The 14,299-nt window shown below is 35.0% G+C and overlaps 1 protein-coding gene across 3 annotated transcripts in view; it reads left to right on the top strand.

Annotated features, from left to right (window-relative positions):
- The window catches only part of LOC128217438 (plexin-A2-like), a 62,133-nt gene extending 52,110 nt beyond the window's left edge, over positions 1 to 10,023 (top strand). For all 3 annotated transcript variants that reach the window (XM_052924591.1, XM_052924592.1, XM_052924590.1), the window contains 10 exons: positions 356 to 619; positions 1,087 to 1,242; positions 1,567 to 1,852; positions 2,555 to 2,674; positions 3,213 to 3,296; positions 3,546 to 3,730; positions 4,453 to 4,562; positions 5,090 to 5,261; positions 5,799 to 5,935; positions 6,192 to 10,023. In XM_052924591.1, coding sequence (XP_052780551.1) covers positions 356 to 619; positions 1,087 to 1,242; positions 1,567 to 1,852; positions 2,555 to 2,674; positions 3,213 to 3,296; positions 3,546 to 3,730; positions 4,453 to 4,562; positions 5,090 to 5,261; positions 5,799 to 5,935; positions 6,192 to 6,360 — 1,683 coding nt within the window. In that variant the 3' untranslated portion in view covers positions 6,361 to 10,023. The remainder of the gene's footprint in view (positions 1 to 355; positions 620 to 1,086; positions 1,243 to 1,566; positions 1,853 to 2,554; positions 2,675 to 3,212; positions 3,297 to 3,545; positions 3,731 to 4,452; positions 4,563 to 5,089; positions 5,262 to 5,798; positions 5,936 to 6,191) is intronic.
- Positions 10,024 to 14,299: the final 4,276 nt, after the last annotated feature.

Below are 14,299 nucleotides of genomic sequence, written 5' to 3'. Positions count from 1 at the left end.
ATGCCTTTGGCTAGTCTGTTGCTTTTCAATAAAAGCAAGTCTGGGTTATGACACAACCTTGGTGTTGTGTGTCATTGGCTTTGGCATCATGCAGAAACAAAGATCATTCAAAATATTCACATGAAACTTAAATAGTACAAATGTTACCCTTCATGAGATTTGCATGTGTAACAAGGGTGTATAACTCTGGCTTAAATAACTGACTAGTTTTGCCCCGTTATCATAATATAGTGAATAATAGGGTCTGCATCTGCTTGAGCCCTTATTTTCATTATAATATGCACTGCATAATATACATTTCGCTGTATAATTTTCCCATTCTATGATACAATGACTCGCATTTGCTTTATTTCAGAAATGCAGACTACTGCCACTTACCGGCTGGCTCGTTTGCAAAACTCCGCAGGTCCAATTCCCTGGTGAAAATATAACCGAAACGAGCCCAAGAGAGGTGCATTATGGGTTTAACCTAGATGGAGTGACAGCATTTAGGAACATTTCCAAGCAGCCCAACTTTGGGCCCATGCTGTATTACCCAGACCCAAGGTTTGAGATGTTTCCACCGCCCGGAGGTCAAGCAGGCAAGAAGTTTGAAAAAGACCAAAAACTGATTATAAAGGTAAAATTTGATTTCTCTTGTCTTTCTTAATTTTAAAATGGTATTGTTCAATAGTCTCTTTTTTCGCGTTTTTCGCGTTAAGGCTTTCAGTAATGTTTAAAAAAAGATATGACTGAACAAGATCCATTTCCTACAAGTATACAAAAGTCAAATATAAAGTAGTTGTCTTCTGGGGCAATGATTACAAACTATCTCAAGTCAGAGTTCACACTCAATTTGAATTTGTACAATTATTCACATTAAATTTTGTTAAAAGAATGGAATACAGATGGTTCTTTGTAATATAATAAAAGTGTTGAACTGAGTCTGAGTCTTTCTTTGGCTTGTGACTGGGCTGCATGGTTTCCTCGTTATGTACAGGTAAGAACACAAACTCACATTGTCTCAATGGGCGTGATTAGACAAAGGTTTTATTGACTGGTTCATAATTGTTGGGAAAAGTTTAATTTAACAAATTATGTTTACAGGGTAATTTCCGCAGAGTGAGCCCACTGGTTCAGGATCTGAATGTCACTGTGGGTGGAAGCCCATGTTCGAAGCCCATGGCAACGGATGACGCCCTATCATGTGACCCACCCGCTCAGCCCAGTGTTGTTGACGGCAAAGGCAACTCTCAAGTCATGGTAAGCAATCAGATGTCCATACTTCTTAATACACCTTTTAAATTTGTGTTGTTGTTCTTTGTGTCAGTTAAGGATTGATACTGTACAACACCATGTAAATTGTTTAGATTTTTGATATGTATTGGAGATGTGGCTATCAATAAGCCTTTGAAAATATGCGTCATGTATGAGGTAGGCTTTCATTTTTGGTTGGTCAGAAACTTGTATATCTTGTTTTAAACAATTTGAATGATTAAATTCTTTATCAAGTCAAAATTCCTTTTGTAGTAGAGATATTTGAAAAATAACTTCTGGTAACAATTGTAAACAAATATTGTATTTTAGCTACTGATTGGCAACATGAAAGAGGAAGTAGGTTATGTCAAGTACTACAGTCAGGATGATGACGAAAAACCGATAGCAGTCGGCATTATCCTTGGAGTCGTCATCCCGATCATCGCCATAATTGTGCTCCTAGCGTTCTGCGTGATTCGTCGGCATCGCAAGAACAAGCCGAGTAAAGACTACATCCCTGACGTCTGGAAGGAGGAGACACAGAAAGATGAAGAGATGGAACTTAACCATGTCGCCGTCAAGGCTGACATGAATGGATCCATACCTGATGATAGAGGTACTCATTTGATTATTAGATTGAAAATATTTTAGGTGGTATTTGACATCTGAAGTTTTTTTTACCACTGAATATATATCAATTGATTTTTTTTGGTTTCGTATGTAAGTGATTCAAAGATGCCATCAAAAATGAAAGAAAATTTTAACATTTAAGAGCTTGTATGAAAAACATGGGAAGACATTAGAAGTTCTATACCACTCAAAATGTATCAATTGAATTATTTTATGTTTTATATGTACATGATTGAAAGATGCCATTAAAAGTGGAAGCAAATTACATTTAGGAGCTACATAGAAGACATGGAAAAGTTTTTTTACCCGGAACTTGATCGATGGAGTAATATTTGTTCTGCATGTTATATGGAATTTTTTGCTTGAAAGATGCCATTAAAACTGGAGGCAAGTTTTAACATTTAGGAGCTTACACCAAAAACATTGGAAGACACAGGAAAGCTTTTTACACTGAACTTGATCAACTGAATTATGTTTTGTTTTTTATGTTGTATTTTGAAAGATGCCATTAACATGGAAGCAAATTTTAACATTAAGGAGCTAAATAGAAAAACATAAATGTTTGCTACATTGGTGGAAAAACGGGCCTGTATATTGAAGTGTTTCTGAATGAAGGGGAAGAGCTATTGGTTTACAAATACTAAAACATTTATTGATTAGCCGAAAGTCACCATTTTCTATTCCACAGATATAGGCCCATATATTGAAGAGCTACTTAGTAAGGTGGAAGCCGACACAACCAAACAGAGTATCAGACAGCTGCTTATCTCCCGCCGGAAACTGCACATAGGGGACGTCATTGCAAAGGGTATGTGTGATTTTCAATCCAGCTGTAACTGAGTTTTCTTCGCTATGTTCACTAAATGTGTATGTACATTATTCATGAAAACAAGAAGTGAAATTCCAGCCTGTTTATATATTAGAGAGGATGGCATAAGAAGCTATGTTATGGGAATAATGGGGCTATCTAATCAACATATGTATCATACAATCACTTTTTCAAATTAATATATGTGAGTAGTTATATCCTCTATTTCTAAGATGAAAGCTTTATTGATCAGTTCAGGCAATGTGTACATGTTTATGCAAGTTTAACTTTCAATTGAAATGGTGACACTTTGTGAATATTGAATTTTTAACTGAATTTCCTGATCTAATGATATTGTTTTGTAAGATTGTTGATAGACGACCGTTTAGCGCTGAATACAGTCTTAAAAAAACTACAAAACATTATTTTCAGAGATCAAAACCAGGACTTGAGGGAATGAGAGTTGGATATATTTGCCACAAAAAAATCATGTTTCTTTCAGACTATAATTCTTCAGAAATGTGTCCCTATTTTGCAGGTGTATTTGGAGTGACACATAAAGCCACGTTCACTGAGGCTGATGAAGATACAGCCAAGGAGGTGGCTGTAAAAACCATACAAGGTACAATAGCTGCTTGAATTTAATAATATGTTTGACATTAAGTTTTGCCTGTAATGTTATGACACTGGGTAGATGTATTATTGTGCCATTTGTTTAAATAAAAAAGGTAACAGAATTGGTGGTATGACCTTCACATTCATGTAGTACTTAATTTGATTGGAGAAAGTGATAGATGGTGGGAATTAAAAACTCCAAAAATTTATTTGATATTATGAAATGAAGTAAATAAACAAATGTTCCATCTTTCAGGTTCCAAGTCTGACAGTGAGAGCGTGTCCAATTTTCTACAGACCATCTCCCACTTGCGAGATCTTCAACATCCTGGGATTGTGCCAATATCTGGGGTCTGCATCACAGTAGCAGACGACCCCATGCTAGTCACCCTGTACACTCAAAATGGCGATCTCAAGTCATATGTTAGAGATGCTAATAAGGTAAGTAATTGTTAGTTGGTTATCAATTTCTGTTATTATTAGTTACGGGGTTAGTAGGTTACCTGATATGGGATATATGGGGCAAAGGAAAACATATTGGGTGGAAGCGAAGCTCGAACCCGAATATGGTTTTCTGCGCCGTGTATATCCTATATCGGGTCACGTACTAACCCAGTAACTCAAATATCACATCAACAAACTGTTTACATGTTTAAATGTTTCATTTATTCATCTGAATCAGAAAATAGATGCCATTTCGGTATGATATGAATTTGGTGACCCAATATGGAAAAATATGGGGTCACCGTGTGACCAGTCCTGGACCAATGGCGTTGAATCTTTTATGTATGAGGCCTGATATTGATTGATATTGGTCATATGTATTTGTAAGGTTCATGAGCACTTACATGTAGAGCTTTGACAGAATCAGATAAAAAGCAACATGACCAGCTGAATGCTTATAATTAGGGATGCAAATGAATGGCAAAATATCAATTTTATACTCAGTAATTCTTTTGATCAAATATTCCATTTCCAAAATGAATCTTATAGAAGTTGTAATAAACTATTATCATTCGCTATAGTAATAGCTGGGGCTTTTTTACGCTTATTTGGCGAATATTCATTTTTATACCTACCTATAATGAACACAGCTTGGTTTATATAAACTTTGGTTTATTAAAGGGCACCTCATAAATAGCTTTTCCTTTATTTTTTTCCAGAACTTGACAATCCAGGAGTTACTTGACTTTGGTCAGCAGATTGCAGAAGCCATGAATTACCTCAGCAGCCATTCTGTTGTCCATGGCAACCTGGCCTTAAGGAATTGCTTGTATGTAAATAAGATATTATATTCAAGTACTCTTTGGCTATAACTGTATTATACAAGGATTTTCAAAGTACTAGACTTAGTTTAAACATTATATTATGATAACTAATACTTTGTCCCTCTCGTTGGCATGATATTGCGCCAGAGTGTGGTCTTGTGTTGTTGGGGAAAGCGGAGTTCCCTGAGACAACCAACTTGTCCGGCTTGGTGACCACTTACCAAACTCACATGCACCCAGGCCAGGAATTAAACCCGGGTGGACTCTATAAGAAGCCAGTATGCTAACCACTGCGCTATCTGGCCAACCAGTTAAAAAAAGAAAGTACTGGAATTTACTTTTAAAGATCACATGATGCTTAACTTTCCATGTACAATATAAAAACTGTCATTTCAGCATGCTGTTTACTAACTTCTGAAAATTATTCTTTACAAACCAGAAGAAAGAGCAAGTGCTTGTTTTTTTATGTACACTATATGTACAGGTTATCCAACTTAAGTCTTGAATCATGTGATGGCCCCATATATTTCAGGGTATCTGATGAGCGGCAGGTTCAGGTGAGCGAGTATGGCACGTACCAGGACATGTTCAGTGTGGATGTATACAGGAACACGGATGATAAACACAAATCCCTTCTTAAATGGGCCGCCCCAGAGGTGATTGAAGCAGAGGATTTCAGCGCTGTCACATCATACTCTGACGTGGTAGGATTTTACTATGTTAAGCAGTTTTCTGTAATGACACATGTAGACTTGAGAGGTGTCATAGGAATTTTGTTTTACCTTGGCTGTTTTTTGAAGTATTACTTGAATATTGTATGCATGTTATGCTTTTGTTGACCATTTTGATAATTTTTGTTAATTGTTGAAAAAACAATTACAATAAATATGTGTGTGAAATGCATCTTTGCTCATTACATTTAAAATTCAACATGAACTAAATGTAATGAGCAGTCTAAAAGGGCATTACTTCATCCACTTTGTTAATTGTTGAAAAAACAATTACAATAAATATGTGTGTGAAATGCATCTTTGCTCATTACATTTAAAATTCAACATGAACTAAATGTAATGAGCAGTCATAAAGGGCATTACTTCATCCATGAGAAACAAAACGTATGCTCTTGTTGAGTAAAGTGACCATTTATACATGAATAATAGTTTTAATACTCAGTAGGAAATGGGAAATAAATTTCAATCTTCCACTGTCTGATACCATTTAACAACCATTTTGGTTTCTAGTGGTCCTATGGAGTAGTGCTTTGGGAGCTTCTGACAAGGGGTGTAACTCCGTACCCAGACGTAGAGAACTCTTCAATCCTTGAGCATGTGAAGGAGGGAAACAGACTCAAGAAACCAAAACAGTGTCCAGAGGACGTGTAAGTCTCCATTCCTTGGTCTTTTAAGATCAGGTTTTGTATTTTAATTTTAGCATTTTGAACATTACTTACATTAAATAAGTGTATTTCAAGTACATTTATTTTAGTTTAATTTTGACAGAGGAAAAAGGTTTAGAAAATTATAGAGCTATAATAACCATTGCATTTAAGGCCATCTTTAAAAGCCACATTAATTATACAAATGCATGTATACAAGTTGAAAAAAAAATAATTTTGTTATATTTCCTTCACCTAGATACAATGTGATGGTGCAATGTTGGGCACTTGAAGCATCAGCCCGACCCAGTTTCCAGCAGATATCAGCCGATCTCCAGGGATTTACAGGGCCTAGCATCGATGATCCCGGGGTCGGGGAGAAAACCCCTCTACAGAACAATATTGAGGTCGACCAGGAGACATCATAGTGTGGTTGAAAAAAATTGAAAGATTTTATGACAGCTGAAGTGAAAGTAAATTCTTGCTGCAAAAACATTATGGCCAGACATGAGCCATAGTGGACAGGAACAAGCGTTCTCAGACATGAACCATTGTGCCAGTTCTCAGCCAGGAGATATAGCACTGGTTCTAAAATAACTAGTCTAGTGAAGTTCAGTGTATGTGGTTTTAAATGACTTGTTGTAGAAGTCACATAATAAAGAAGATAAGTGAAGGTGAACACTATAGTCCAAGTGCTGGTTGGTCAGTACACTGACTTGATGTCTAGGAAGCTACCGAAACTTATGTTTGGAGTATGATCACGGATTCAATTTACATGTAGTACTGAATTATATATTTATCAGTGTTTAGAACTCAATTGCCGGTGTACAAGTTTATCATATCTTTTGTTAATTAACACCTTTACATTTCCAGTAACCATTGAATAATTTAGTGCTGGACTATAGCATCCTCAGTAACTAGATCAGTATCAACTTATCAAAACGAAGTAAGGCCTTGAAGTAAAACTGGTCTTCGACATGTAACTTCGACTGATACATGAATCTCATTTTACAAGTTCAGAACAAATATTTATTATTGTTTGGATATCTAAATTCAGGAAATGTCATACCATGTTGTTTATTATTAGTAAGCCTATTGCTTAAACTGATTGCACTTCTAAAAGACGTTGAAAATAAAAGTCAAGGCATATTGTAGTCCCTTGATTGTTAAAAAAGGCATTACTGTTTTAAAGGAATTAGCAATTCAATAGGAAGATTGCATAAATTGATTATCTACCTTGACATAAAGGGAAACAACTGTGTGAATTACATCCCATGACTGCAATAGTGAAAATTATTACTAATATTATAAGAAATGACCTTTGTGCCAATATACATTGTAGATGCAATTGTGTTATGTTCCTATGTGGTAAGGATGTGATGTGTAATATATTCATTGTGATATGAGTGTGCTATTTAAGAAACAAGTAATAAATGTGAACTTGTATTCATTTGCTTCATTGGTGTCTGATATTAATGATTTCTGATATTTATGTATTTATGTGTTTGTATATTGGATCATCACATCATGTACATGTGTGTGTAGGTTGTTGTGATGTGTATGTCTGTCCTGGAATCTCTTATAATTGTATAGCTTGTCTACTTTTTCAAAGAAAAAAAAAGGTATTGTGTAAGCTTTGGTGGGCAAAAAATTTAACCTTGACTGTGACTCAAAATTCTCGTTTATGATATTCAACTGAAACTTGGTACACATGTTGCAAGAGAACAGACATATATAGAAAGGCCCATAACTCTGAAATCAATGATTGTCAAGTTGTGCCCCTTGTTTGAACATCATAAAAGCAAACAGACGAGCATTGATGTTCGATCCATGGAACACTTGTATCAATTTTCTTCATTGATATTTAATATGAAAATTCTGATATTTAAATGTTTGGAGATTGGCTTATCACATGATGTACATGTACATGTAGACCGTTGTGATGGGTATATGTTTATCACAGAATCTGTGACTTTTATGCCATTTTTTATTTTATCAAGTGCCATTTTTATTTTCGTATAGGCAGCATTTTGTACTTGACCCTGATTTATGTAGGAACAAAGTTTGCTTGGATATTATATGAAGTTGCTGTTTAGCTTAGTTCAGATTCCAGTTACCTTGTTTTGTCTGCAATGTGATTACATGTGCTTTTATGCGTATCAACAAATATGCTCCTTTATGCAGATTTGTTATGTGATTTTCATACAACTTGTTGGGATGAGTGAAAGAGATGTCACCACACTGCAAGTAAAAACTCAATAGTATGTCCTTCAAGCCCCAATTTCTCTAAACATCTTAACAGGATTAAGCTCAGCTCACTATTTTTTTTGTTTAATTTAAATATTTACATTCTTAACAGTTTTTGGGCTTCAAAAGGGAATTATCTGTAAGCTTATTACAATATTTTTCTTTCAGTAAAATCACGTCAGATATTTGGTTTAATGGAATAAGCTACTTAATTAAGCTTGTTACAAGTAACAAGTTTCGAGAAATTGGGGCTAGACTTAAACGATCATGTTAAATTCTGCTGCTTGGGTGATTAATTTAGTTTCAATGAAGTTAAATTCTTGAGTGGGTATTCACTAATGTGTTTAGTGTAAGTTTGAGACTCGGGTCAAGAAAAGCATGACCTTAAGTTTGTTGTAAAAACATTACAAGGCCAATATGGCCAGAATATGCTGTATCTGTAAAACATAATTTGTTTTACAATCAGGCACATATTTTGTCAAAAATAGTTGCATTATAGATATTTTGAAACATTTAAGAATTCAGTTATCTCAGCCCGAGTCTGAAACACAGAATTGAGACATTAGTGATTACAGACCCTGGCCCCAATTTCTCAAATCTTCTTAAGCTAAACAGGCTTAAGTAGCTTATTTTAATTAGACAAACTACATACTTTAATGTGATTTTGGTAAATACAATATGGTTTATTGTGATAACCTTAAAAGTAATTCTTATTTAAAGTCTAATAACTCTTAATGAAGTTAATATAACGTGAATTAAAGACAAAGAAAATTAGTGAGATTTGCTTAATCCTATTATAAGGGACTTAAGAAGTTTCGAGAAACTGGGGCCAGGCATGAATTTTTTCCAAAACTGGTTAAGTTTAAAAAAATTGGATGTTACATGTATAACAAAAAAAGTAATTTGGCAATTTTTGCCATTCAATACTAGAGCATTTCTGATTAAAGTTGACTTAACTTTGGTGATATATGATTTTATTGGTGCTTCTATTTTCCGTTATTCGTGAACATTGTATTACATGTTTTTTTATCTGTAGTAAACACTGTGTAGCATCCAATGCATGTTTGTACTCCTTAAGTGTTGTAAGTAGCCTTGCAAGTTCTTAAGCATAACAGTAAGTAAGTAGCTTATTTTATTAAGCAAAATTTTTTAAAAACTCCCAAAATGCCTGATTTGTTTAACCTTATTCTCGTTCACTCGAGTAATGATGCTATGCGTACCACCTTAGCTTTATCATTATCAAACCTCTGATGAATAAGAATGTTTTACCCTATGGAGAAAGAAAAAATAATTGTCTTAATAAATTCTGTTCTGCTGTTTAGTTTAAGTAATCTCGCCATCATAAAATAATTGTTCCTCTCCTACTGATTTACTGAAAAACGTCTTGATTGAACCACTGCAAACAAGCAAGCTTTAAAACATTGCCAATAAGTAAGTTTATGAGGGATTTTATTCCGGCCAAGGGAGTTTATTTATATAGCAGAATGTAATTGACCGCACAGAAACTAATGTTAGTCAAAACAGTAAGGATACATTCTGTATCCTATTTTTATGCCTAGGAACTTGTTACCAAAGAATTTTCAATGAAGTAATTATACATATTTCTTAATAATGAGGACTTTCATATATATTTAAAATGTCAGTGGAATTGAGCAGCATTTTGTACTAGTTTGTAACTAAATAAAGCCATGTCTAGGACTCTCTTGAATTACTATGACAATCTGTTGTCCCCTTTGAAGATAATACATGTTCATGTTAACCTGCTTTGTTTTACTACTTTTTTGTACAAACTTTTATATCTTTTTGATAAATGTCTTGTCTTATGTAATAAAGATGAAATGTTACACTTTCTTATTGCTCAATTTACCCACTTATTATCCCCAGATGAAAGGCAAAGGGGATAAAATAATGGTGTGCATGTGAGTGTGTGTGTTTCGGTACTCTGTGTGCGTGCGTGCGTGTGTGTGTGAAATCTACCTTGAGGTGAAAACAAGGTTTCCGCTCAATAACTGAAGATCCTTTGGGCCCAGGAACTTCAGACTTGGTATGCAAGCTGGTCATGACTAGTAGAGGACCCTTATCAATTTTGAGATCTGTAGGTCAAAGGTCAAGGTCGCGGTGACCTGATGAAAAACGATATGTTGGCGGTGACTTAAGGCTGAAAATGGTTTCTGCTCAATTACCAGAGAACGCTTCACTCAGGAAATTTATACTTGGTATGTTAGTGGGTCGTGCCAAGTAGATGACCTCCAATGTTTTGGAGATCAGAATGATAAAGGTCAATGTTGCGGTGACCTTGAGATAAAAAAAAATGGTTTCCGCTCAATAACTTGATAATGCTTGCACCTAGTAACTTCATACGTGGTATGCCATTTGACTAGAAGATAACCCCTTTTATGATTTGTAGGTTAATTGTCGAGGTTGCGGTGACCTTGAGCTGAAAACTGTTTCCGATTAATTATAAAATAACGCTTGCGCCCAGGAATGTTATACAATACAAACTTCGTTTACAATTTCCTAGACTGATCAACAACACTTTCTTCTCTTCCGCAGTAAGTTTGTGTACATATGCATGCATCTGTACAATTTTCGCCACTGAGATCTATCTGTATATGATGTTTGAGGTCAATACCTCAAACACCTTTTCGAGATATGCTCCGGATAAAAAGCACGTAATTATGAAAATTTACAAAGGGAAATGATTAAAACGATAGATTGCTTTTTTGAGTATTTTTTTAGTATGTGGTCGTAGCTGAAAATAATCAATGGTGGACATAAGAATTGTACATTTGGACTGGATACGAACCAACAGCTAGTGACCTGTTTGGATGGCGAACCCAGGAAGGAATAACTGTAACAATTGCTTATTCCTTCCTTTTCAAACCATGTACCAACAATTTGTTATATTAAAAGCATATTTTCAAACATTTCAGTCCTTTGCACAAACAGTCTTCGACATAAAATGTAAGTTGTATTTATAACAATTTCTTTCCGTTATTGTGTTTAAACTTTTATTTGTCATTTATTTATTGTAAACTCCTGCAAAAATGAAAATACCAGTAGGAGCGTATCAATTGTTGCGTTTATATGACATAAAATACCCAGAGGGACAAATGTAATCTAATTCAGCACTTTGGGCATATTTGCCCTCAAGTCAAATTTACCCCCATGGGTATTAACATTTGTATGCACATACTCACCCCGCAAAATATTCTCCTCATATAAATGCAACACCAGAACACATGACAGTTACCAGTAACAACACCTACACCTGTAGTCATGTCGATTATTCTTTCTTTCAAGATGGCATTGAATGTCTGAAATAAAATCATGCAAAGATCTAGTTTAAACTTATCTATTTTACAACGATTGTAAAACAATTTATTACAACATTATATTAATCACTCTAGTTGGCACGATGTTGCGCAAGAGTGTGGTCTTATGTAGTGGGGGAAACGAGTACGTGGAGGAAACCTTTTTGTCCGGCTTGGTGACCACAAACTAAACTCACATGCGCCCAGGCCGGGAGTCGATCCCGAGTCGCTTAGGTGAGAAGCGAAATGAAAACATTTATATGTGTCAAACAAGAAATTCATACATTAAAATATGTAGCAAGTTCCTCTTGCTTAAAAAAATGAGTGATTGTTTTTATAACTTAATGTATTTGAAATTTTAGCATTTCATTTTAATAGCATATGAGTTGCAAAGAACGTCCAAATAGATAAATAAACTTTTTTTCTTCTTTTTTATAGTATGCCTTAAAAGTATATAATATGACATTTAATTGTAGTTATTCAGAAAAGGGCGCCAAATTGCATGCGGATGTAACGTCATTTCGGAAATGACGCAGTTGAAATTGTGCCCCGACTCTGTGCGCGATGACGTATGCTTTGGAAGTGAGAGTGGGCTAAAATTTCAAAACAGTGAAAAATATTAAAATGTTATTTCACTGTTTGAAACAGTGATATAACAAACCGGAAATAGAAAATTGACAGCTAATATTTTGCTTGAGGGGCGTCCCACGGGTAGCGATGTAAATAAGACCCTTTTCAAAAGAATGGGGTAATTAAGAAAATATATTAAAATTCTATAAAACTAGGAAAACAAGCATAAAAACAACAGTAAATCTGTTTATTTCAGTGTAAGATCGTATTTTATTTCACTTGTGATCATAGGAAAAACTATATTTCCACTCGTGGCTTCGTCTGAAATAAACGAATATCCTCTATAATTCACTGATAAATCTCTATAAACAACTAGAAAGCATATTTTAAAACAAAAATTTACTCGCGACAGTTCCTCTTTGCATAGTCTTAAATAATAGACGTGTTATACTGGATTCTTCCAATCCCTGTGAAGGATTTGCCGTATCAAAAATCTTAAAAAAAAACCCTCAACGTACAATTATTTGGACTACTCTTTGCATAGAATAAACTTAACATGACAGTGATACTGCAAAACGCATTATGTACTTGACGTGAAATATATTGTTCGCTATTTTTTATCTTCACAAATTGAAATTTTAAAATCAACAGCATGTCCAAAGCAGCGGTTGATCTTAGTAAATATATTTTTTTTATTTCAGGTTGAAGAAGCCGTTGATCTAGAGTCATAACTTCACATTGCATCACGTAAAAACACAATAAAAAAACATTGTCATGATGTTTGTCGTGTATGTCTCTATGCATTAAAACATAATTGTTCAAATCTTACCAAAACGGAGATCACTTGCAAAGCTCTTGAACATTTGATAAATAAAAGTAACATTTGATCAAAACTGTATGTACTTGTGTGCAAAGATCTATATATTTATCAGCAAAAGTTTGTGATTTATAGACACGTTCATAAACATGCATATTGTTTGAATGTAAAGATTATATGTTCTTAAAATAAAAGTTTTACGTATATGTATGTTGCCATGGCAATAGAACCATAGTTACCCCACTATTCAAAACAGTTCGGTATGTGCTGTGGGCGGCCATAACAGCCGTGCTGTGGTCGGCCATAAAAAGTTGCCAAGAACTTACATGTTGTAATAATTCGAAGCCTTACATGCAGAAACGGTCTTTAAGTCGTGTTCTTATTTATGGACTGTCTGCTTTATTTTGTACGTTGAGTGTCATTCAGTGTTTAAGTGTTAAGGCATTGACCTGTGCCTCTGAAAAGCATGTTGACTTGCTTGTTCCTGTATTTTTCAGAGATATATTTTCGATTACATTTAATATATTACATATGAATAGTTTTGTAAGTCTTTTTGACAATCATCATCATCATCATCATCATCATCATCATCATCATCATCAACATCGTCATCGTCGTCGTCAGCGTAAGCGTCATCATCACCATCACCACCACCACCACCACCACCACCACCATCATCATCATCATCACCACCACCAGCACCACCACCATCATCATCATCATCATCATCATCATCACCACCACCAGCACCAACACCACCAGCACCACCACCTACATCATCATCATCATCATCATCATCATCATCATCATCATCACCACCACCACCACCCTTGGATCTATCAGATCTAGTCACTCCACCAGGTCCATAAATGGTCTAAGATCTTGATCCTGAATTATGGTAAGCGTATTTATCAAATCTTTTTGGATTACAATTTATTAATTATATTTAGAATTTACACGGAGGCCTTTGTATCAGAAGATTATTGACCTTTTGAACGATACTGATCACTAACAAGAAAATAGATCCTTTCCCACAAGTTTAATTTCCGCATTTAAATTAGATAAAGATTTATTCAATGTGTTTTCCTGTTGTTGTATTGATTAACTCGGTTCAGGGGCGGCTCAAGGATTTGATGTTCGAGGGTGCGCACTTTAAGGGATCACATTACTCCCTTCACTGTGTACTTAATTAAACAGGCCCTAAACGTGGCAAGGAAGGTTTGGGGGGGTTTACTAGGAAAAGGTAGCTTGTTTTTGTCTAAATATTTTAATTAACGCATGATTTCTCTACCATATTGACATAAAATGTTCATTTTGAAAAAGAAGAGGGCTCCGGCCCGAATAAGCCCCCGGATCCGCACATGGTTATTTTATCATGTACTTGTTTAATGTCCGGTTTCTCTAATCCAAACCAGTATC

The sequence above is a fragment of the Mya arenaria genome, chromosome 14 (genome assembly GCF_026914265.1).
Source record: "Mya arenaria isolate MELC-2E11 chromosome 14, ASM2691426v1".
Taxonomy (NCBI): Eukaryota; Metazoa; Mollusca; class Bivalvia; order Myida; family Myidae; genus Mya; species Mya arenaria.
The sequence above is the reverse complement of the archived record's forward strand: the minus strand, read 5'-3'. Positions and strand labels throughout refer to the sequence as shown.